Below are 24,623 nucleotides of genomic sequence, written 5' to 3' on the forward strand. Positions count from 1 at the left end.
GAAAACCGGGCACTCTGAGTCTTCCAGTTATACATATCACTGGTGGAGAATGGCCAGTACTGGAGCCTGGGGATTCTCGTGTCATCTGGGGGTCCTATTTCCCGAAGGGGTAGAGCCACTGTGGAGTCAGGCGGCTGGGGGGGGCTAACCCGCAAAGTACGCCCTCGCGTCCGCCCCGTCGGCCCTTCAGAGTTACTTTCACTCTTAGCGGGCTCGGGTGCGCCAGCCGTCTCCCGTCCGCTGGCCCCTCCCTGCGGCTCAGCCCGGGGGGCTGGGGCCTGGGGTACGGAGGGGGTTCTGTGGCCAGTGGGTCCCCGCTATCAGGTAGAACAGGATGGGGGGGCAGTTGGTTGCTTGGATTTTAGCGGCCGAGCAGCCAGTGCCTTACAGGGTTCAGGGGCTAATAGGAAAGGGGACAGCCAAGGGGGCGGGTTCTCAGTAAGGTCCTGCCATATGAGGATATATGGGATATGATCCGGGTGGCCAGCATGCCCATGTAGGAAAACCTTGGACTTCACTCTAGTGATGACAGGAAGACAGAATGTCCCTTCGGGTGGCCACCCTACATTAAAGGCGGGCCATTCGGAACGGCACAGAGTAATTAGCTTTCCCCTTCTGATTTCCATACTAAGATCATGGCCCCTCGCCCTAACAATCTTGAAATTATTTATAAGGAGAGACAAGGGTGTGCTCTGGGTATTACCCATTCTGTAATAGTTTGTAGTTTCTTCCTGCAAAAGAATATGGGTTAGAATTCCTGCAAAGGAAAACTGGAGTATCAATAATATCTAGCCGCAAGCGCGCTCCGGAAGCCCGGGTCAGAATCAGTTCAGATAGAAATCTAAATCAGGCGAGAGCTGGGGCACGTCTCCCACTGGTCTCCGCTGGCCGTCCTATAGCACGTCCGCCAGGACTGTGTCAGCTTCAGTTTCAGACCTCGCGAGTCACAGATACAGGTGCAGAACAGACACAGACAGACAAACAGAGATGAGCCGGCTCACCTATCAGCAGCACCTATCACGATCCTGGTAGATCTGTTGACCAGGGGTCTGGTGGGCTTGGGGAATCCCGGACGAGCCCCCAGATGTTATGCCCAGACCGTTTATTCCCCAAAGAAGACCACCTGAGTCCAGAGTCAAAGCCAAGCGGCACGGATCTTTACTGCAAGTTTGAACTTGGTCCCTCCGTTCCTCAACGTACAAGAGGGCCCCGAACGATGCATGTGCTTGCTTTTTATAGTCCGATGTAAACAGGTTATAGAGGAACAAGGGAATTCTTTTGGTTACAGCATTACAATTGGTTAACATTTTAAGTTATACCTTTAGCAGTTTTCTATTGTTCCCACGCTTTCAGTAAAGCCGTAAACGGTTGTGACCTTATTGGGGGTCTCTCCAGGTGGTGTTTTTCCAAAGTTGAGATATATGGTGTGTTTGTACTGGGCCCAGGAAGTTGAGATATATGGTGTGTTTGTACTGGGCCCAGGAAGTTGAGATATATGGAGGAGTGTGTTTGTACTGGGCCCAGGGCTGAGGAATGTGTGAATTGTGTGAATGTGTCTGTGTTGGGCCCAGGAAGTTGAGATATATGTTTGTACTGGGCCCAGGGCTGAGGAATGTGTTCTTTCACCTTTAGCTCTATCCGCTTTTTTAAGAGGAAATTTCTGGGCAGGTTGGGGAGGGCTAGTCGAGGAATGAAACTGTAAGCAAGACCAGGTGTGAGGAGGGGAGGTGATAAAAGGATTGTAGGGTGGGGGAGCGGAGGCTGAGGAAAAATTGGGACCTAGCTGGGCCTGGCGAGGAGGGGAGAGGTCAGCTGGGTTTGTAGAAAAGGAAGACTGGAAAGACTCAGCGACGCTTGGGGTTGGGACTGAGGGGACAGGCGGGAGGGAAAGAAGGAAGATTTGGGACGAGTCACATTGGGAACAGAGACTAGGGAGGGACCGATGTGTAAAAGAATGCCTGGATGTCAGGCACCTCAGACCGTTTGCCCATTTTACTGCAAGAATTATTTAGATCTTATAGGATGGAAAAATCGAAAGTGCCGTTTTCTGGCTATTTGGACCTACTGTCGAGTTTGTATTGGGTTCAAGCGGCATTGTAGAAGAAAATAAGGCATACAGGTTTTAGGTCAGGTGTGTGTTCGAAGTGGTTTTAAGTTCTTGAGAACACAGGCTAAGGGAGAAGAAAGAGGAATGGAGCGTGGAAGGTTGCCCATAGTGAAGGAGGCAAGCCCAGAGAAAAGAAAGTAGAGACACGGAGAGAAGGAGTTGGGGGTTTTTGCCCTCCAGAGAAGTGGGAAAGGGGTCAGGGCGTGGAAATAAGGGATTGGGGTTCAAAAATATGTTGGGGGCCAAATAAGAGGTTGGGGCGCAAAAATAAGAGGTTGGGGCACAAAAATAAGAGGTCAGGGTTCAAAAATAAGAGGTTGGGGTTCTTGCCCCTCCCCCAGAAAAGTGGGACTTGCCACTTAGGGTGAAGGACCAAGGCACGTGTCCCTGCAGCGTGGTCAGACACCTCTGAAACGTGGGTAATCAGAGAGGCGTCCCTGCAATGATTAAACACCAAGGGAAGGCTGCCTTCCCCAGTCCATGACTGGTGCCGGAGTTTTGGGTCCACGGATAAAACGTGTCTCCTTTGTCTCTACCAGAAAATGAAAGGAATTGAAATGAAGAGAAGGGAGAGATTGAAGGGTGGCGCCAAGATTGAAGGGAGAAAGAGGTTGTGGGATAGTGAGAGAGGTTGGAGAAGAGAGTTAAAAAGGGGCCGCTTACCCGATTTAAAATTGGTGAGATGTTCCCTGGGCCAGTGGGTCTGAGAACCCAAAGTTGTAGGTGGATGTTTCTCATGGAACAAAGAGCAGGAGGACAGGGGATTGATCTCCCAAGGGAGGTCCCCTGATCTGAGTCACAGCACCAAAATGTCATGTGCGTCCGTGTGAAGAGACCACCACACAGGCTTTGTGTGAGCAATAAAACCTTTTAATCACCTGGGTGCAGGTGGGCTGAGTCCGAAAAGAGAGTCAGTGAAGGGAGATAAGGGTGGGGCCGTTTTATAGGATTTGGGTAGGTAAAGGAAAATTACAGTCAAAGGGGGGTTGTTCTCTGGCGGGCAGGAGTGAGGGTCACAAGGTGCTCAGTGGGGGAGCTTTTTGAGCCAGGATGAGCCAGGAAAAGGAATTTCACAAGGTAATGTCATCGCTTAAGGCAAGGACCGGCCATTTTCACTTCTTTTGTGGTGGAATGTCATCAGTTAAGGCGGGGCAGGGCATTTGTACTTCTTTTGTGATTCTTCAGTTACTTCAGGCCATCTCAGCAGACATGCAAGTCACGGGATGGGATGGCGTGGCTTGGGCTCAGAGGCCTGACACTGTATAATGTATGTGTAAAAGATTATCATATTCTAGATAATGCTTTGTAACTCCTCATTTTCCTTATGCTCATATTGTTCTACTGGATGTCTTCTCTTTGCCCTCTGGACATGCTCACCATCCTTTTCTTTTGTCTGCCTCAGGAGACCCGGGGGTGCACTTTTCCCTTATTTCCAGTTGGGTGAGGTCAAGGGGAAGGAAGCCCTTACAGGAGATAAAAGGGTGGATGGAGATTAAGGAGAGGATATTTATCTCCAGGTAGCCTCTTTGTGGCATAGTCTTGAGCTTTCTATGCCCCTCTATTAAAATCAGACCTATTAATACACCTAGAAATACATGTACTGACATGCACAGATATACACAGATGTATACATTTTTTAAGAAATTGACTTGTTAAGGCAAAAATGGGAGCACGCCATCTATTATATTTTGCAGTTGGTTTTATTTACTGCATATCAAGGATACCCTATCATATCAGATGATGTGAGTTTCCTTATTCTCTTGAATGCCTGCTTAGTACTTCAAAATAAATGTTAAAATAAATGTTCCCCCTTCTCTTATTGGTAGGCTTTATTATGGCCCACTGTTTATTATTACAAATTATACTTACATGAACAATAGTGTACCCATTTCTTTGTGTACTCCTATAAATATTTCTGCATGATAGAGTTCTTGAAGTATAATTATTAATTAAACATGCACATTTTGTCTTGACAATTACTGCCTTATTACTAACCTAAAGGGTGGTACTTAATTTACAATCTTAGTAGCAAGATAGAAAAATACATTTGTATCTATAGCCCTGCGAATGTTAAATATTGTGAGTATTTTCAGTTTTTCTAATGAGATAGAAGGAAAATGGTACTTTATATTTTACTGATCACTAATGAACATATTTCACAAAAGATGTGTTAGGGTTTTTCATTGGAAAATTTGTTGAATCTAAACTGAGTTAAGATTAATTATTAATGTGTAGTTATATATAAATATACAGTTTTGCTGTATTTAGCTATATGTAGTTAGATAAATATCAATAAATATATGTATATGTAAGTCAGCACAAGTTACTTTTTCATTTTCCTCTATTTTTGGAAAAAATGGGGAATTTCTAGGGTTCCCTAGTTACTAGAGTAAAATGTAAGAAGTGCAATTGTAGTATAATGTAGTTGGGTGGTTTTGTGTGTATTTATTGACCCCTAGTCTCATGAATAAATGAGCTTGCATTTGCTTAAACAATATGCTTAATTTGTTATATGCTTTTATTATTCATTATTTACTTTTTAGCCTTTAAACTGTCTGCATTTGAACTCTTTTCTCTGTGAAAGGAAAATATCTTGGGCCCCCCAAATCACTAAGCTAAAGGAAGAAGTCAGGCTCAGAACTGCCTAGAGCAAACCTGCTTCCCATTCTATTCATAGTCTCCCCTCTGCAAACTGAGATAAGTGCTTATCTGATTGCCTCCTTTGGAGGGGCTAATCAGAAACTCAAAAGAATGCAACCATTTGTCCCTTATCTACCTATGACCTGGAAGCCTCCTCCCTGCTTCCAGTTGTCCCACCTTTCCAGATGGAACCAAATGTTCATCTTACCTATGTTGATTGATGTCTCATGTCTCTCTAAAATGTATAAAATCAAACTGTGGTCTGACCACCTTGGGCACATGCCATCAGGACCTCCTGAGGCTGTGTCACGGGTGCCTGTTCTCAACCTTGGTAAAATAAACTTTCTAAATTAACTGAGATCTGTCTCAAATTTTCGGGGCTCACACTGCATTTTCTGAGAATCTTCTTGGTTATAGGTTTCTTACCTCACTCAATATAAACAGTGTCAGGAACTCGTTAATGGAACTAAATCTTTCATTCCTTTACCTGTAAATACTACTGATAAATCAACAGCTTGCTTTTAAGGCTTTTGTTTGGATGAGGTGAGAATGTAAAGTGCCAATTTTAGGACATACTTGACATTGTCAAGGGATATAACAGGGTCCTTTTGAACCTTCACATTTACAAATCTATTATAGCATATCACTTCCCCAAAGAAGTGCACATGAAGTAAGTAGAAGAGAATAAAGGCTTTTTGAGATTAGGATACTAGACAGTTGGTCAGAGTCATTAATTACTACCTAAATGGTTTGTTTTTTGACATCAGCCTTGCAGTGTTCACAATTGAGCTTTGAGTTTCAGCACATTACTTCCATGTTTTGACCTTTGGATTATTCATGAATAGTTGAATCTCTAGGTGTTAGATATGTAAATGCCAAGAGCCCTCTGTAAAGTTCCTGATAAGTATTCGGTGGGCAAAAGATAGCGTATATTTAGAATTTCTGTGTTAGTAGAGGCCCCAGAGACGTTTTTCCCTAACCTCCTAACTTTATAAGTGAAGTGTCCAGGTTAAGTAATGTGGTTGTGATCCTCTGGCTGTTGAGTGTTGGAGCTGCATCACAGACCTCTGTGATACCAGCGTCTGTCAGTCCTGGGATTTTTGCCAACAAGTCCCATGCACACTCTGTTTAGATCCAGAGAAAGCTCTTAATAAAATCAATCTGTATACTGATTGAATTCATGTTTATATACATTTCACTTTTGAAACGTTTATATACATTTCACTTTTAACATGTATCCTAAAACATGACTCATATGCCTTAGATATTTTTCCTCCACCCCTAGTGACCTGTCAAATGTGGTTTTCTTGGCTATCCTGGCCTGGCTATGTGGACTTTCTCCCTCAGGCCTATGTTCTTGCAACCCCCGCTTCCCCTGCCCCCATTGTGTACCCTGTACCTCAGTAATATGAGTTTTAAAAGTTTTCTGATTAAGCCGTGCTGTTTCAAATTTCTGTGACTCTGCAGGTTATTGCCTGGAGTATTCTTTCCCCTCCCACAATCACTTATCCTCCAAGAGTCTAAAGCCTTCTTTAATCCCTATTAGCAGAGTTCATCTTGTCTACTTTGATCTACCCTTAACACTTGTTGCATATCTCCTATCTCTCTATTACAGCATGTATCATAGTGAATTGCAATAATTTATTTTCATACTTAGCTTCCCTATTAGACTCTGAGAGTAACGCTAGTTGCTAACACTTGACTTGTTATGTGAATAAAATAACTAGGGAGATTCTATGAAAATATTTCCTTCCTGAGCAAGGGACTATAGGTATCCATAATGGAGTCCGTTAATCTTTGTCAGGGAGTGTCCGCCCACATTGTCGTGCTCTAGGAATAACATACGCAACAGTAAGAAGTCTAGGTGGGCTGTATTTTGGTTCATGTGTTCTATTTTATCTTTTATTTGGTGATTCAATGGTTTGAACCATAGGTGGTTAGACACCATGGGTAAGCAGCATAATCACATTATGAGCTAGGAAATTAGTGAGGTTATTAAGATTGTTAATTCACTGAAAGGAAAGTGGTCATTTGGGAAAACTTGTTAGGTTACACTTGAAGTAGGCATAGTTTTTCAGGATTATCTACAGTTCACTTCTCTATCTCTGTTATACCTATCTCTGTTATTTGTTAATAAAATGTTATATGCCCTTTTAAAACTGCAGTTAGTTTTCAAATGTCTTTTTAAAAAAGGTATCAGTATTATGCAAAGAATGCACAAAATATGATACTAAATTGCAGTGTTTTTAATTACTTTTCAATTATGTCGCCTTTTTTATTTTAAAGGATTTTTAAAAGATTAAATATTTAATTTGTCAGTTATTTAACCCAACTTTCTTCCATCAGAAGCTGGCAACTCCCATTCCTTGCACCTCCCCAAGGTGCATTGGTGTGATATACATTACATTAGGTATTGAGGGATGGTAATGATAGTCCTGTCTAGCTGGATTTCCTAGGCCGACTAAGAATTCCTAAGCCTAGCTGGGGAAGGTGACCACACCCACCTTTAAACACAGGACTTGTAACTCAGCTCACACCTGACCAATCAGGTAGTAAAGAGAGCTCACTAAAATACCCATTAGGCTAAAAGCAGGAGGTAAAGAAATGGTCAATCATTTATCACCTGAGAGCACAAGTGGAGGGACAGTGATCAGGATATAAACCCAGGCATTTGAACCGGCAGTGGCAACCCCCTTTGGGTCCCCTCCCGTTGTATGGGAGCTCTGTTTCCACTCTGTTAAATCTTGCAACTGCACACTCTTCTGGTCCATGTTTGTTAGGGCTCAAGCTGAGCTTTCACTCACCGTCCACCACTGCTGAACGCCACCATCACAGACCCGCTGCTGACTTTCACTGCTCCGGATCCGGCACGGTGTCCACTGCACTTCTGATCCAGCAAGATGCCCATTGCCACTCCTGATGAGGCTACAGGCTTGCCATTGTTTCTACGTGCTAAGTGCATGTGTTCATCCTAATCAAGCTGAACACTAGTCGCTGGGTTCCACAGTTCTCTTCCATGACCTGTGGCTTCTAATAGAGCTATAACACTCACTGCATGGCCCAAGGTTCCATTCCTTGGAATCCGTGAGGCCAAGAACCCCAGATCAGAGAGCAAAAGGCTTGCTGCCGTCTTGGGAGTGGTCTGCCACCATCTTGGGAGCTCTAAGAACAAAGACCCACCAGTAACATCTGGTGGCCTATACAGGGATTCTGCAAAACCTTGAGTGATATCGGACCACTTACACTTGCTATTCTGTCCTATCCTTCGTTAGAATCGGAGGAAAATACTGGGCACCTGTGAGCCATTTAAAAATGATTAGCGTGGCTGCCAGACTTAAGACTGAGGTGTGAGGCTTTTGGAGAAAAGGCTAACAGCCCCCAACCCTTCTGGATTGGGAGCGTTGGTCTGCCTGGAACCAGCTTCCGCTTTTACAGTTTTCCTGGGGAAGCCGAGGGCCAACTAGAGGCAGAAAGCTGTCATCCCGAACTCCTGGCATTGGCCAGTCGAGATTATGGTGCAGCTAGAAGTCTTTACTCCACAGTCGCTGATGCATGCGCCCCTACCTCTCCTTCTGACCCATACCTCCTGGGTCCCGACCACCACTTTCTTGAAAGTGTAGCCCCAAAATTCTCCTTACTTCTGAATCTACTTCCTCCGATCCCTGCCTCCTAGGTACTAATGGTTCAGGCTTTCATTTTCTCTCCCAAGTATTAGAGCAAGTTGTATTTCCAAAGGGATCTGAGGAAGCTCTCCACTGTATCCTTAGGCATCTAGGCTATGAACCCAGAGAGTCTTGTCCCTGGTGTCCCTCCCAATTTAGGTATACAGCTGTTGACATGGGCAGTTATGTGGGACCCGTTCCCCACCACCCTTGCCAGGGCCCCAAATTTGTAAACAGCTGGGAAGATTGCTCTCCCATTGTTTTAAGATGCTCTCCTCTCCCAATTTCTACCCGGCTTACCGGCCTTTCCCCCCCTCCCCACCCTGTAATACAATCTCCAAGCCTCGACTCCTTGGCCAGGGCCTTAGAATGATAACCCAGTACTTTAACAACTGGAACTGGGTCTACGACAACGTAACAGATCAGGATGAAAGCAAATTGAGTAAATTAAAGGGAAGAGCATATTCCTATAGTAGCAAATGGGGGCAACAAGCGAATATCATTCTGCTGTGTTCCCAAAATCCATCTATCAAAAGAGAAGGGAGAAAGAGAGGGGGAAAAGAGAGGCAGAGAGACAAAGGGAGTCAGAGAGAGATAGACAGAAAGTCAAAAAGAGAGAAAGGAAGAGAAGTAGTAAAGAAAAAACAGTGTTCCCTATTCCTTTAAAAGCCAGGGTAAATTTAAAACCTATAATTGATAATTGAAGGTCTTCTCCTTGACCCCATAAACACTCTAATACCCACCTTGTTGTCAGTGTTAACAAGGACATAGCCAAAAGCAATGAGGCCACTGACAACCCATAGCCTTTCTATCAAAACCTTAATCCAGTAACCCACAGATGGCTCAAATGCATTCAATCTGTAGCAGCAACTGCTTTGCTAGCAGAAGAAAGTAGAAGAATAACTTTTAGAGGAAACCTCATTGTGAGCATACCTCACCAGTTCAGAAATATCCTGAGTAAAAAGGGTAGCTTACTAACTCAAAAATATTAAAGTATGGGGCTATTCTGTTAGAAGAAGATGATTTAACATTAACCACTGAAAATTCCCTTAACCCAGCAGATTTCCTAACAGGGGATTTAAATCTTAATTACCATACAAAGTTCCAACCAGACCTAGGAGGAACTCCCTTCAGGACAGGACATAGATGGTTCCTCCTGGGTGACTGAGGGAAAAAAACAGAATAGGTATTCAGTAATTGATAGGGAAACTCTTGTAGAAGCAGAGTTAGAAAAATTGTCTAATAATTGGTCTGCTCAAATGTGCGAGCTGTTTGCACCAAGCCAAGCCTTAAAGTACTTACAGAACCAGGAAGGAACGATCTATACCAATTCTAAGTTAATTTAGACTAAACAAAGTCTTATTAATAGCAAAGGATAATTGAAATTCCAGACTTACAAGGTTTTCAACAAAAGTAAAGTTGCTAAAAGTTAACAGTGTAACGTATTATCCTAACTTCTCTTCTTGTGGCCTTAGACGGTCTAGTCCCCAGGCATGAAGGAAGTTTGCTTTGGATAAAAATGGTTATCATAAAAAAAAAAAAATCTATCTCAATCCTGACTCAAAAGGTTATCTACACCCTCTAGGAACTATTGTTTATGGGAATGCACCTTGATGGGGCAACTGGTTTGTTATGAAACACTCAGGAACCCATCTAGCTCTAGAACTCAACCCTGAGCACAAAGGCAATGTTGGGCACGCTGGTAAAGGACCACTGGAATCCAGCAGCCCAGACCCCTTTCTTTGTCAGTCAAGAAAGGTGGGAAAACAGGTGCAGGACTGCTGCATCAGTAGTGTAACTAATCTGATAAGCAGAGGTCCATGGTAGTTATGCACCCTGGAAAGGAATAAGCATTAGGACCATAGAGGACGCCGTAGGACTAATGCTCATCGGAAAATGACTAGGGGTGCTGGCATCCCTATGTTCTTTTTCCAGATGGGAAACGTTTCCCCCAATGCAAAAACTCCCCTAAGATGTATTCTGGAGAACTGGGACCAATTTGACCCTCAGACGCTAAGAGAGAAATGACTTACATTCTTCTGCAGTACCGCCTGGCCACGATATCCTCTTCAAGTGGGAGAAACCTGGCCTCCTGAGGGAAATATAACTTATAACACCATCTTACAGCTAGACCTCTTTTGTAGAACAGAGGGCAAATGGAGTGAAGTGCCGTATGTGCAAACTTTCTTTTCATTAAGAGACAACTCACAATTATGTAAAAAGTGTAATTTATGCCATACAGGAAGCCCTCAGAGTCTACTTCCCTACTCCGGTGTCCCCCTGGCTCCTTCCCCAACTAATAAGGATCTCCCTTCAACCCAAACTATCTCCAAAGGAGATAGACAAAGGGGTAAACAATGAACCAGAGAGTGCCAGTATTCCCTGATCATGCCCCCTTCCAAGCAGTGGGAGGAGGAGAATTCGGCCCAGCCAGCGTGCTGGTACCTTTTTCCCTTTCAGACTTGAAGCAAATTAAAATAGACCTAGGTAAATTCTCAGATAACCCTGATGGCTATATTGAGATTTTACAAGGATTAGGACAATCCTTTGATCCGACATGGAAAGATATAATGTTACTGCTAGATCAGACACTAACCCCAAATGAGAGAAGTGCCGCCATAACTGCAGCCCAAGACTTTGGCAATCTCTGGTATCTCAGTCAGGTCAATGATAGGATGACAACAGAGGAAAGAGAACAATTCTCCACAAGCCAGCAGGCAGTTCCCAGTGTAGACCCTCACTGGGACACAGAATCAGAACATGGAGGTTGGTGCCGCAGACATTTGCTAACTTGCGTGCTAGAAGGACTAAGGAATACTAGGAAGAAGCCTATAAATTATTCAATGATGCCCACTATAACATAGGGAAAGGAAGAAAATCCTACTGCCTTTCTGGAGAGACTAAGGGAGGCATTGAGGAAGCATACCTCTCTGTCACCTGACTCTATTGAAAGTCAACTAATCTTAAAGGATAAGTTTATCACTCAGTCAGCTGCAGACATTAGAATAAAACTTCGTAAGTCCACCTTAGACCCAGAGCAAAACTTGGAAACCCTATTGAACCTGGCAACCTTGGTTTTTTATAATAGTGATGAGGAAGAGCAGGCGGAACGGGACAAATGGGATAAAAAAAGGCCACTGCTTTAGTCATGGCCTTCAGGCAAGTGGACTTTGGAGGCCTTGGAAAAGGGAAAGGCTGGGCAAATCGAATGCCTAACAGGGCTTGCTTCCAGTGCGGTCTACAAGGACACTTTAAAAAAGATTGTCTGACTAGAAATAAGCCGCCCCCTTGTCCATGCCCCTTATGTCAAGGGAATCACTGGAAGGCCCACTGCCCCAGCAGATGAAGGTCCCTGAGTCAGAAGCCACTAACCAGATGACCCAGCAGCAGGACTGAGGATGCCTGGGGCAAGCGCCAGCCCATGCCGTCACCCTCACAGAGTCCCAGGTATGCTTGACCATTGAGGGCCAGGAGGTTAACTGTCTCCTGGACACTGATGTAGCCTTCTCATTCTTACTCTTCTGTCCCGGACAGCTGTCCTCCAGACCTGTCACTATTTGAGGGGTCCTAGGATAGGCAGTCATTAGATACTTCTCGCGGCCACTAAGTTGGGACTGGGTAACTTTACTCTTTTCACACGCCTTTCTAATTATGCCTGAAAGCCCCACTCCTTTGTTAGGGAGATACATCCTAGCAAAAGTAGGAGCCATTATACACCTGAACATAGGAGAAGGAACACCTGTTTGTTGTCCCCTACTTGAGGAAGGAATTAATCCTGAAGTCTGGGCAACAGAAGGACAACATGGACGAGTGAAGAATGCCTGTCCCATTGAAGTTAAACTAAAGAATTCTGCCTCCTTTGCCTACCAAAGGCAGTACCCTCTTAGACCTGAGGCCCAACAAGGACTCCAGAAGATTGTTAAGGACCTAAAAGCCCAAGGTCATGCAATAGCCCCTGCAATACTCCAATTTTAGGAGTATAGAAACCCAATGGACAGTGGAGGTTAGTGCAAGATCTCAGGATTATCAATGAGGCTGTTGTCCCTCTATACCAGCTGTACCTAACCCTTATACTCTGCTTTCCCAAATACCAGAGGAAGCAGAGTGGTTTACAGTCCTGGACCTTAAGGATGCCTTTTTCTGCATCCCTGTACATTCTGACTCTCAATTCTTGTTTGCTTTTGAAGATCCTTGAAACCCAATGTCTCAACTCACCTGGACTGTTTTACCCCAAGGGTTCAGGGATAGCTCCCATCGATTTGGACAGGCATTAGCCCAAGACTTGAGCCAGTTCTCATACTTGGACACTCTTGTCCTTTGGTATGTGGATGATTTACTTCTAGCCACCTGTTCGGAAACCTTGTGCCATCAAGCCACCCAAACGCTCTTAAAGTTCCTCACCACCTGTGGCTACAAGGTATCCAAACCAAAGGCTCAGCTCTGCTCACAGCAGGTTAAATATGTAGGGCTAAAGTTATCTGAAGGCACCTGGGCCCTCAGTGAGGAACACATCCAGCCTATACTGGCTTATGCTCATCCCCAAACCCTACTAACTGTCGGATGTGCCTCCTCCTGCACTTCAGGCCATACATTTCAATCCCTGTATCTTTAACCTCCTTGTTAAGTTTGTCTCTTCTGGAATCGATGCTGTAAAACTACAAATAGTTCTTTAAATGGAGCGCCAGATGCAGTCCATGACTAAGATCTACCTTGGATCCCTGGACTGGCCTGCTAGCCCATGCTCTGATGTTGGTGAAATCAAAGGCACCCCTCCTGAGGAAATCTCAACTGCATGCCCCCTTCTATGCCCCAGTTCAGCAGGAAGCAATTAGAGTGGTTGTCAGCCAACCTCCCCAACACACTTGGGTTTTCCTTTTGAGATGGGGGAACTGAGAGACAGGACTAGCTGGATTTCCTAGGCTGACTAAGAATCCCTAAGCCTAGCTGGGGAAAGTGACTGCATCCACCTTTAAACACGGGGCTTGTAACTCAGCTCACACCTGACCAATCAGGTAGTAAAGAGAGCTCACTAAAATAACCATTAGGCTAAAAGCAGGAGGTAAAGAAATAGTCATCTGTCGCCTGAGAGCACAGGGGGAGGGACAATGATCAGGATGTAAACCTAGGCATTCGAACTGGCAGTGGCAATCCCCTTTGAGTCCCCTCCCATTGTATGGGAGCTTTGTTTTCACTCTATTAAATCTTGCAACTGCACACTCTTCTGGTCCATGTTTGTTAGGGCTCGAGCTGAACTTTCGCTCGCCGTCCACCACTGCTGAACGCTGCTGTTGCAGACCCGCCGTTGACTTTCACCCCTCTGGATCCCGCACGGTGTCCGCTGTGCTTCTGATCCAGCAAGGCGCCCATTGCCACTCCTGATCAGGCTAGAGGCTCGCCATTGTTTCTGTGTGGTTAAGTGTGTGTGTTTGTCCTAATTGAACTGAACACTAGTTGCTGGGTTCCATGGTTCTCCTCCATGACCCACGGCTTCTAATGGAGCTATAACACTCACCGCATGGCCCAAGGTTCCATTCCTTGGAATCCATGAGGCCAAGAACCCCCCAGGTCAGAGAGCAGAAGGCTTGCTGCCATCTTGGGAGTGGCCCACCACCATCTTTGGAGCTCTAAGAACAAAGACCTGCCAGTAACAGTAAGATAGGAAAGACATAAGGCTTTCTCACTAAGTTTCTATAAATTCTAAACTTCAGAATAATTTTTGTATGAGGTATTAAAAATTTGATTTATAACTGTAAATCTTTATTTTGTAGCCTATTTAAAAACAGGTATATATTTAACTATAGATGTAATATATTCTTGAAAAGGAAGCATAGTATATAACATTTTAGCCTGAGTGTGGACTCTGACACCAAGTTACCTGGCTTCAAGTTCCAGTTTTGTTATTTACTAGCTGTGTAGCCTTAAGTAAGTTACTTAACCCCTAGCTTTATATGTAAAATTAAGGTAATGAAAATACCTACATTATGAGATTGCTGTGACTGGTGAACAGGTTGGCATGTAAAATATATGAAACAGTGCCTGGAATATTTTAAAAGCTAGATGCATTTTAGGTGTTACTGTAATTGAAATAATCCAGAAAATTAGAATTCCCCATATTATAAGAGAACAGTAAATATTGTCAGATTTTATATCACATAGCATAATTTTTTAAAAATTTATTTAAAAATCTACAAACAGTAAAGTTCCCTTTTTAAAAAATATACTTTCTATGGATTTTCACAAATGTGTATAGTCTTGTGACTGTCACAGGTGTGTGAACTGGAACAAATCCATCTTAAATAGGAGCTGGGTAAAATGAGGCTGAAACCTACTGGGCTGCATTTTCAGATGGTTAAGGCATTCTAAGTCACAGGATGAGATAGGAGGTCACCACAAAATACAGGTCATAAAGACCTTGCTGATAAAACAGGTTGCAGTTAAGGAGCTGGCCAAAACCCACCAAAACCAAGACGACGACAAGAGCGACCTTTGATGGTCCTCACTGCTACATTCCCAGCAGCACCATGACAGTTTACAAATGCCAGGGCAACGTCAAGAAGTTACCCTATAATGTCTAAAAAGGGGAGGCATGAATAATCCATACCTTGTTTAGCATATCATCAAGAAATAACCATAAAAGTGGGCAACCAGCAGCCCTCAGGGCTGCATTGTCTGTGGAGTAGCCGTTCTTTTATTCCTTTACTTTTGTAATAAACTTGGTTTCAGTTTGCGTCATGGACTCGCCCTGAATTCTTTCTTGTGTGAGATGCAAGAACCCTTTCTTGGGGTCTGGATCAGGACAGCTTTCCTGTAACATAACCTAACCAGGAAATAGAACAGTTTCCAGTTTCCTCAACCCCCTAAACTACTACTTTTTTTATTTTTTATTTATTTATTTTTTTGAGAGGGAGTCTCACTCTGTTGCCAGGCTAGAGTGCAGTGGCGCCATCTCAGCTCACTGCAACCTCCGACTCCGGGTTCAAGCGATTCTCCTACCTCACCCTCCCAAATAGCTAGGATTACAGGCATACGCCACCATGCCTAGCTAATTTTTGTATTTTTCGTAGAGACGGGGTTTCATCATGTTGACCGGGATGGTCTCGATCTCCTGACCTTATGATCTGCTCCCCTCGGCCTCCCAAAGTGCTGGGATTACAGGCATGAGCCACCTCGTGCCCGACCAACCCCTAAACTTATATTGTGTTGTTTCTTTGTAGTCAAACCATCTCCCTACTTCTAATCTTTGCCAACCACTGATCTGTTTCCCTATCCTTTGGTTTTGCCTTATCTGGAATGTCACATAAATGAAATAATCCAGTAAAAGATTTTAAAACCATATCTTTTGTTCAGCATAATGCATTTGAGATTAACTCAACATGTTGCATGGATCAATAGTTTGTCTTTATTCTGAGTAGTATGTCATTGTGTGGATGTACTACGGTTTTGTTTATCCATTCTCCCTGACAATTGGGTGGTTTCCAGTTTTTGGTAATTATGAATAATGCTGCTGTAAATAATTATATATAGGTTTTTGTGTGAACATACATTTTCATTTGTCTTAGATATTCAGTAGAATTTCTGGGTTTTATTGTAGTGTATATTTAGCATTTTAAGAAACTGCCCAGCTTTTCCAAAGTGGCCATCCCATTTTGCATTCCCACCAGCAGTGTTTGCAAGTTCTGGTTGCTGCATATCCTTGTCAGCTCCTGGTATTGTCAGTAGTTTTATTGTTTAAAACAATTTTTTTTTTTAGCTATTCCAAGTAAGTATATAGCTAGCATAATTTGGAACCAAGTTTGTCCATCAAACTCTTGAGACTTGGAAGAAGATACAGAGTAGGGCTAGATTAAATGCAGAGCCACCTAGGAGCTCATAAGGAAGAGATGGAGGGACCATTAGATTTGTGAGAGCTTTGCAATTTCTGTCATATTCACTGTTATAATCTCCAGATGACTAACATAGTGTGTGGCACACAGTAATTGGGATATCTTTGTATGTTTATTGAATCATTGAAACTCAACAAATGATTGAAAGGGAAGGAATAGAAGTAGGATGGAAATAATTTTAGATTAGATTTGGTCTGAGTAATCCCAGTATATTCATGTGACACACACCTTTCTACCCGTTTAAGTCTATGTTTAGAGACATATTTCAGGGCTAATTTCTGGCTCCTTAATAGGAGAAAGAGAGCATGATATAGCAGAAGCAGCAGTAAGCAGAAAAGATTTGATGCTACTAATTTGTTGTGTGGATTTAGGAAAGTCTTCTTAACTCTCCTAAGCCTCAGCTTCATCACTGCATAATGAAAATATTTTATTATATGATAGCTAAGTTACTTTATATTTTTTTTCTGTTAATCACATCAAATCAGAAATTAGTGAGGAAGAAGCATGCCAGAGCCTTGATGGGGGAAGTATTATATATGGATACACCGTGAAATGTAGCTCTGCAGGGAGTTGAGGGGTGAGTGTCTAAACATAGAGCTAGCTAATCACTAATTGGCAGAAAAAAAAACAACAACAGTAGATAAAGGTAGTTACAGGGGTTTCAAATAGAGCAGCAGCACTGCAGGACTGGGGGTGGGATGGGTGTATAAAAGGAAATAGGCATTGAGAATACCAAATTTAGATGTTTATAGGGTTTTTTTTTTTCTTTTTCCTGGGGAGAAGCTAGCTATAGTGTCATTAATGCAAAGAGGAGGACCTGAGCCTCAGAGAAAGCAAAGTTGAGGATAGGTGGTAACAGACCACTCCAGGCCCCATGTGTGACCTCTGGGAATTGTTCAGCCTGCTGCTTTCCAGTAGTCTTTTTCTCTACCATTGTTACTCCATTACCCCACCTCTTAAAAGTTTAGATCTAGAGTTTAGCAAAAAGCCAGCTCTTAGTTGATATTTATTCAGTTTGTACTTTGAAGGATTTTGTACACAGTACTGTCAAGTATCAGTAGAAATTTAAAAATAGTAGTCGGTCAGGCACAGTGGCTCACACCTGTAATCCCAGCATTTTGGGAGGCTGAGGCGACCAGATCATGAGGTCAAGAGATCCAGACCACCCTGGCCAACAGGGTGAAACCCTGTCCCTACTAAAAATACAAAAATTAGATGAGCATGGTGGTGCGCGCCTGTAATCCCGGCTGCTCCAGAGGCTGAGGCAGGAAAACCGCTTGAACCCGGGAGGCAGAGCTTGCAGTGAGCCGAGATCGCGCCACTGCACTGCAGCTTGGCGACAGAGTGAAACGCCGCCTTAAAACAAACAAACAAACAAACAAACAAACAAAAACTTAGTAGTCAGTCTTGATTGTGTGTTTTAAGGGATTTGACCTGTTTTGTTGTTTGTCTGATATTTTTAAAAAGCACCATGACATTTGAAAATGTATTCTGTTTCCAAAATATTCAGAGGTCTTGATCTCTGAGATACCTTTTTGCTACATAGATTTTAAGGCCATTTTTTTTTTCATCATTTCAATGTTTCTAACAATTTTATTCTGAGGCAAAACACAGTTTTTCTTTAACATAGTTTAAGTTGTAAAATCAAATGTTTATTCATATTAGACTATGTTTCCAACAAGCATTTATTTTGAAACATCAGTATGATGTTCTGGTTATGAGGACCCCCTACAGTAATCCTTTGGAAATAGCCAGTGAAGAGTCTAAGTTCTACTTAACCCTTCAACTCATAAAAAGCCAATTAAAGACCAAGTACCCAAGATGTTATTTTCAGATTCTAATATAAAGAATTAATATTTCTGGATTTTAAAAAATTTCAATGTACTCTGCTACTTGCTATTGTTTTTAGGTGTACAGTAGTTCCCTCTTTACCCACAGTTTTGCTTTCCGCAGTTTGAGTTACCCAAAGTCAACTGTGGTTTGAATGTTTTATGGAAAATTCCAGAAATAAACAACTGATGGGTTTTAAATTTGTGTACCATTCTGAGTAGCGGGATGAAATCTGATGCCATGCCTCTCTGTCGCATTCAGGATGTGAATTATCCCTTTGTCCAGTGCGTTGATGCAATATATGCTATCCTGCCTGCCTGTTAGTCCCTTAATAGCTGTTTCTGTGATCAGATTGACTGTCGAGGTATAGCAGTGCTTGTGTTCAGGGAGCCTTTATTTTACTTAATAATACTTTATTAATAATAGTTATTATTAATCTCTCACCACGCCTAATTGGTAAGTTAAACTTCATCATGGTATGTATGTAATGTATATGAAGGGTTTAGTACAGTCTGTGATTCAGGCATCCACTGGGGGTCTTGGAATGGATCCACAGTGGGGACTGTTATACTCAACTTGGGAAACTTGTCTGTAGTTTTTAGTCAATTGCTTCTAGTTCTGGATAGGAAAACACTCTGGAATATTTTATGAGTTTGTGTTAGATAACACCTTAGAAAGGAAAATACATGGTTTTATGATTTTAAAAAAAGGCTTCTTAAACTAGATAACTCTTTTTGGAGGTCGGATATTTGCTCTGTTGAGAGTATCACTTTCTTTTTTTTGAAACAGTCTCACTGTGTCATCCCAGCTGGAGTGCAGTGGTGCGATCTCGGCTCACTGTAACATCTACCTCAGCCTCCCATGTAGGTGGATTACAGGCACAGTACCACACCTGGCTAATTTTTGTATTTTTAGTGGAGATGTATTTTAGTGTTTCACCATGTTGGCCAGGCTGGTCTTGAACTCCTGGCCTCAAGTGATCCGCCCCCCCCTCAGCCTCCTAAAGTGCTGGGATTACAGGCGTGAGTCACCACACCTGACCAGAGAATATCAATTTCTAATGTACTGGCAACTTGTTAGACCAGTAGAGCATGTAGGAGGGTCACCTCTTATATTGTTTATTAGAGCCTTTCTGTAGCCCTAAAATTAGTGATCATTTTATGCTCCATCATCCTGAAATTGAATTCAAGCCGTTAAATGTATAGTAACAAAATATATCCTTTTTTTTTTTTTTTTTTTTTTTTTTTTTATATATATCTTTCAGAATCATGGCGTCATGGAAAGGGATTTACTTTATACTGACTCTGTTTTGGGGAAGCTTTTTTGGAAGCATTTTCATGCTGGGTCCCTTTTTACCTTTGATGTTTGTAAACCCGTCTTGGTATCGCTGGATCAACAACCGCCTTGTGGCAACATGGCTCACCCTACCTGTGGTAAGTTACACACCAGAGGAGACTATCTGCTTGTACTGGAGTGCTCCCTACCCCTGATAGATACCTAAATCCATGGATGTTCAAGTCTCTACAATATTTGCACATATCCTATGCACATCCTTCTGTATGCTTTATATATTCTTTAGATTGCTTATAATACCAAATACAACATAAATGTTATGTAAGTAGTTGTTATTGTTAGGGAATTGTATTGCTTAGGGAATAATGACAAGAAAAAAAAGTCTGTGCATCCTCAGTACAGGCTCAACCATCCTTTTTTCCCATGAATATATTTGACCCATGATTGGTTGAATTCACAAATGCAGAACCCAAGGATGTAGAGGGCTAAATGTGTTTTGCTGTGTTCCATTGGACTTCTTAGATCTATAGGTTGGTTGGTTTTTGTTTTTGTTTTAAACTGGGAAATTTTAGACCATTTTTTTTTTCACATTTTTTTCTGCCTTATTCTCTCTCTCCTCATTTTGGGAACTACAGTTATATGTAAGATTGATTGTCTTGTTACATATGTCACAAAGGCTCTCTTCCTTTTCTTCCCCTGTATTTTTTCCCGTGTATTTTTCATATTGAATGATTTCTATTTATCTGTTTTCAAGCTCAATGACCATTTCTTCTATCATGTTTAATCTGGTGTTTGTTCATCTAGTGAATTTTTATTTAAAATACTATAAGTTCTGGAATTTATTTTGGGTTCTTTATTGGTTCTGTTACTTTCCTGAGATTTCTCATCTGTTTATTAATTATAGCCATATTTTCCTTTAAGTCAGCTGGATGATGTCTAGTACCTTTTACTCTGTTAGGGCTGGTCTTTTAGGCAAAATTTCTTCTTGCTTTTTTTAATGTAAGTATGCTTTGTTTTGTGATTGGATTGCAAGAGTAGTTGGCAGGATCTCTTAGTGTTCATCCAGCAACTTGCTATTGTCTACCGTGTACCTAGCATTTTGCTAGGATGCAGTGATGAACAGGACAGATATGATCTCTGTCCTTGTGAAGATAATAGTCCTCTACCTAAAATGTCTTATCCTAATTGTTAATTTACAGAGTTGACTAATTTCTTTTCTGGATTTCATTTGACTAAAACTCTTTTTCTTTTAGAGGACAGAAGTTGACTTCCCAGACCATTTATTTTTTTAGAGTTACATTTTTAAATTAGCTTTAATAATATGAAGCCCAGTGTTTCATTGCAACCCTAAACATACCGTTTACCATAAAATACTCATTTTATGTTGTTGCTTAACCACTATCACTCTCTATTTACAAGGTATTTCTCTATATACATATATTAAGTAAAATAAGAATACTGTTCAGTTTACATAATATTAATCATCACAAGTAGATAATTCTAAAACGTCATCTACAAACTGTATGCTAAGTAATGTTACTGTCATCGTAAAATCAGAGTCATTTCCTACTGTCTGATTTTACAAAACAGACATTTGACTGTTTTCGTGTCATTTATATAACTATTTTTAGTGTTGGTTTCATCATCTGTAAAATAAATTGGAGTAAATGATCTTTGAGATCTATTCTAGATTCAGAATTGTATATCTGATTGTAAAGCAAACATTCAGAGGTAAATGATTTTTTGTAATTGTCATATATTGTTACTATACTTCATTTTCTAAATGTCATCAGTTTTCTATAGTATATAATCTTTTAATTATGAACCACACATTTTTGTTGAATCTTTCTGCCAAAACCTTGAGAGTTCTGAGAATTGGTAAAAATTAATATAATTATAATGCTTTTACAGTGTCCAGTCACTAATTTTTGGAGAGCGAGCATAAGCAGGGTGCTTATTTTCACAGACATTGCAGACAGGTATTTGGTTTCACTTTTGGCCTTCCCACTTTCTAGTCATTTGAACTTGGCTAAGCTCCTTAGCCTCTCTGTAAGCTCTTGTTTCTTCATCTCTATAAAAAGGGATCTTAATACTACCTACCTATATCAGAAAGTCATTGTAATGATTAAACGAGATAATAAATATATAGCCTTTTTAGTATAATGCTTGCCATTTGGTAGATACACAGTAAATATTTGGTATTATATTAATTTTAGTTTTAGTTTTAGTTTTGCTTTTATATTTTAGGCTTAACTGGTGTTTTAAAGAAAATTCAAAATATACTAGCTCAAATACGGTAGAACTGTATTGACTTACAGGTCCAGGCTGGCAAGGTACCTATGGTCTCTGATGTCATCAAAGGGTCCTGACGTCATCAAGGGTTCAGATGTCTTCTATACTATTAATCCACCTAGCTTGGCCTCCAGCCTGGTATAATGTCCTCTTGTATTTGGTCAAGGCTGGGTCACTGCCACTTCTTTGCCCCACTCTGGAGGAAGTCCAGAGCAAATGCTTTCTTTCTATATCAGTGACTCACGTGTCTAGTACATAGCAAGTTGCACATATCACTTTTGCTTACTCTACTGGTAAGAGCAGCTAAAAACTGTAGTAGAATCTGGGAAATGTCTTTTTTTTTCTGGGCAGCCATGTACACAGTTAAAACTCTTACTCTGGAAGAAATGCTGGTATTCATAGGACAAGTTACTAAACAAATTCTGCAATAGCTATTTCTACTGTTATTAATATTAGTAGCATTACTATTACTGCAGAATTACATTATACACCCACAGTATTTGTACAGTTTCAATTACATACACTAAGATAGGTAAGGGAAGAGTGAGCAGAGAAGAGAATGAATTTTTTCTGCTGCATATGAGATGAAATGGGAAGTATGAGTGGTTCTCTACTGAGTATGATTCTTATGTTTAAAGATAGATATTTTTAAACAATAGACAAACCAATCACTTTGTCTGATGGTCAGGTAGGGTAATAGCAATATAGTACAATTTTGGGAGAAGATTGGCCGAGCTGGACTTACTGATAGTGTGATCTTTTGAGATGCACCATCCTAGGAGATTTTCAAAGATAATTTCACCTATTCCTAACTTTTGTCTTATTAGCTGTTTGGACAGTTTAACACATAGGTAAGATTTAACTACCACAGTGTTAGTAAAAAAATTAGTATACATTTGGAAAACTGCTGTCACTCAGCTGTTTAGTTTACTAGTTACAGCATATCAGGCAGAGAACATGTTTTTAGTTAAGGAATGTATAGACGTTGAATTCCTTATAGCTAGGTTACAGAAAAATTGATATCCTAGTTTTGAAATAGTGAATGTCTCTGAAACAGAGAAGAACTATCAAGGGTGTCTTTAATCGCCTTTTATCTCATACTTGTACAGGGAGCTAAAGGAGTTTTTAAGCAATAATAAAGGATATTATTTTTAAATTCAGAGTGAATTTAATCTGAAGTTTATTCTTATCCCTTATTGATGTACTTTATTTTAAGCAATCCCAAACAGTTAAAAATAATTTTCCACTAAAAATAAATTAGGATAAATGCACTTAAACTAATTATTGCTTCACAAAAATAGTCACAAAATGATCTTCTCTTTCGTTAAGTTTCTCTTGTGGATTAAAATGATTTCCTTGGCAAGATTTTTCTTGTCTTACTATTTTTAAGGAGCACATTTTCTGTGCTAAAAGAGGCATAGCAGGGAAGTGTTTTAGAATCTTAGAATTAGATGAGACTTAGAGGTCACTTTGTCTAACCTAACTCTGTGGGCAAGAATCGCTTCAAAAACAATCTGCAGGGTGACCATTCAGTCTTTGTTTGAATGTTTCTATAATTTGGAGTGCATGTCTTTGTTCCTTTCATTTTTGGACAGTTCTGTTCAACATAATCAATATTGTAAGGGTCAAACTCAGCATGTGCTCAGAGCAGTTTTTGCTTCTCAAAATTTTAACTCTAACCAAACAGTCTGATTACTGCCTGGGATTATGAAGATTACTTGGAGTTCTGTCCTTTCACCATAAATCATGCCTTAGGAATTTAGAGGTCATTTTCTAACTGTCTACCTAGGGCACAAGTTTCTTCCACAGCCTTCTGATCTTTTGATACCATTCCAGTCCTAGCATAAAACAGGTGTTCAATAAACATAGATTGCTGAATGTGATTTTTGTTTGTACTGTTGCTCTTAACAAAGTGGATGCTCAGTGTCTTGAAGAATGAGTTGGGATTGCAAAGCCTCAAGTAGCTAGAGATTTGGGGAACCAGACCTAAGCTGAGCCTGAAAAGCAAAAGCAGATGTGGAGATGAGTTGTTATTACCTCAGACTAAATAAAGATCCATCAGAATGATAAATGAGAGTGAGAGCAGCAGGCATGATGGCAAAACTTTCTCTGTCATCTTGAGAGGAACCACTCTCATCTTTGTGTTTTTATACACGATGGAACACTTGGACATAGTAAGTAGTGGTATATAAAAGATCCTTGGAAAATGCTTCCATATTTCTATTAAATAATACACAGAGAAATCTTTGACCAATTAGGTAAAAATGATCAGAATTGTTACTCTTCAATATAAGAAACAATGCATTATAAAATTTTGTAAGATTTATTACTGTTGACACTATTATCTCTCTCCTATACTAGAAATAAAATAAACATGAGAAATATGAGAATAGTGTCTTTTTTCCCAGTCTTTTAGTCTGGATTATTTGAATTCTGGAGTTCTTTATAGATATTACAACTTTATTTGTGTGTAGTATATTTGTTTTTCTGCCTTTGCAGGAGCTGTAAATAAGGTTGACTGGATATGTCTCATCTGGTATTACAACTGATTAATGTGGACTTGAGATCTTGGCTGGCCAAAAGGTTATTTATAACTTTCAGGCATATTCTGATAGAGTGCTGGATGTCAAAGGAGAGAATGTCATGTTATATGAGATGTTCCTGGACACCTGGTCTACACCTGGTCTTGGTGGTGTTTTTTTTTTTTTTTTTTTGAGACAACATTCTCTTGCCCAGCTGGAGTGCAGTGGTGCGGTCAGATCTCACTGTAACCTGAAATTCCTGGACTTGAGCAATCCTTCTGCCTCAGCCTCCTGAGTAGCTAAGGCTCTGGGCGTGTGCCACAATGCCTAGCTTTTAAAAATTTTTTGTAGAGCTGGAGTCCTGCTATGTTGCCTAGGCTAGTTTTGAACTCTT

At 41.2% G+C, this 24,623-nt stretch overlaps 1 protein-coding gene across 9 annotated transcripts in view; it reads left to right on the forward strand.

Moving 5' to 3' along the window:
- LCLAT1 (lysocardiolipin acyltransferase 1) overlaps window positions 1-24,623 on the forward strand; it is a 236,819-nt gene that overhangs the window by 83,377 nt on the left and 128,819 nt on the right. For 5 of the 9 annotated variants that reach the window (XM_023217292.2, XM_023217295.1, XM_023217294.1 and 2 more), the window contains one exon: window positions 19,387-19,555. The exons of the other annotated variants lie outside the window; for them this stretch is intronic. In XM_023217292.2, coding sequence (XP_023073060.1) covers window positions 19,391-19,555 — 165 coding nt within the window. In that variant the 5' untranslated portion in view covers window positions 19,387-19,390. The remainder of the gene's footprint in view (window positions 1-19,386; window positions 19,556-24,623) is intronic. 9 annotated transcript variants of the gene reach the window in all.

This window comes from Piliocolobus tephrosceles, chromosome 15 (assembly GCF_002776525.5).
Source record: "Piliocolobus tephrosceles isolate RC106 chromosome 15, ASM277652v3, whole genome shotgun sequence".
NCBI classification, from domain to species: Eukaryota; Metazoa; Chordata; class Mammalia; order Primates; family Cercopithecidae; genus Piliocolobus; species Piliocolobus tephrosceles.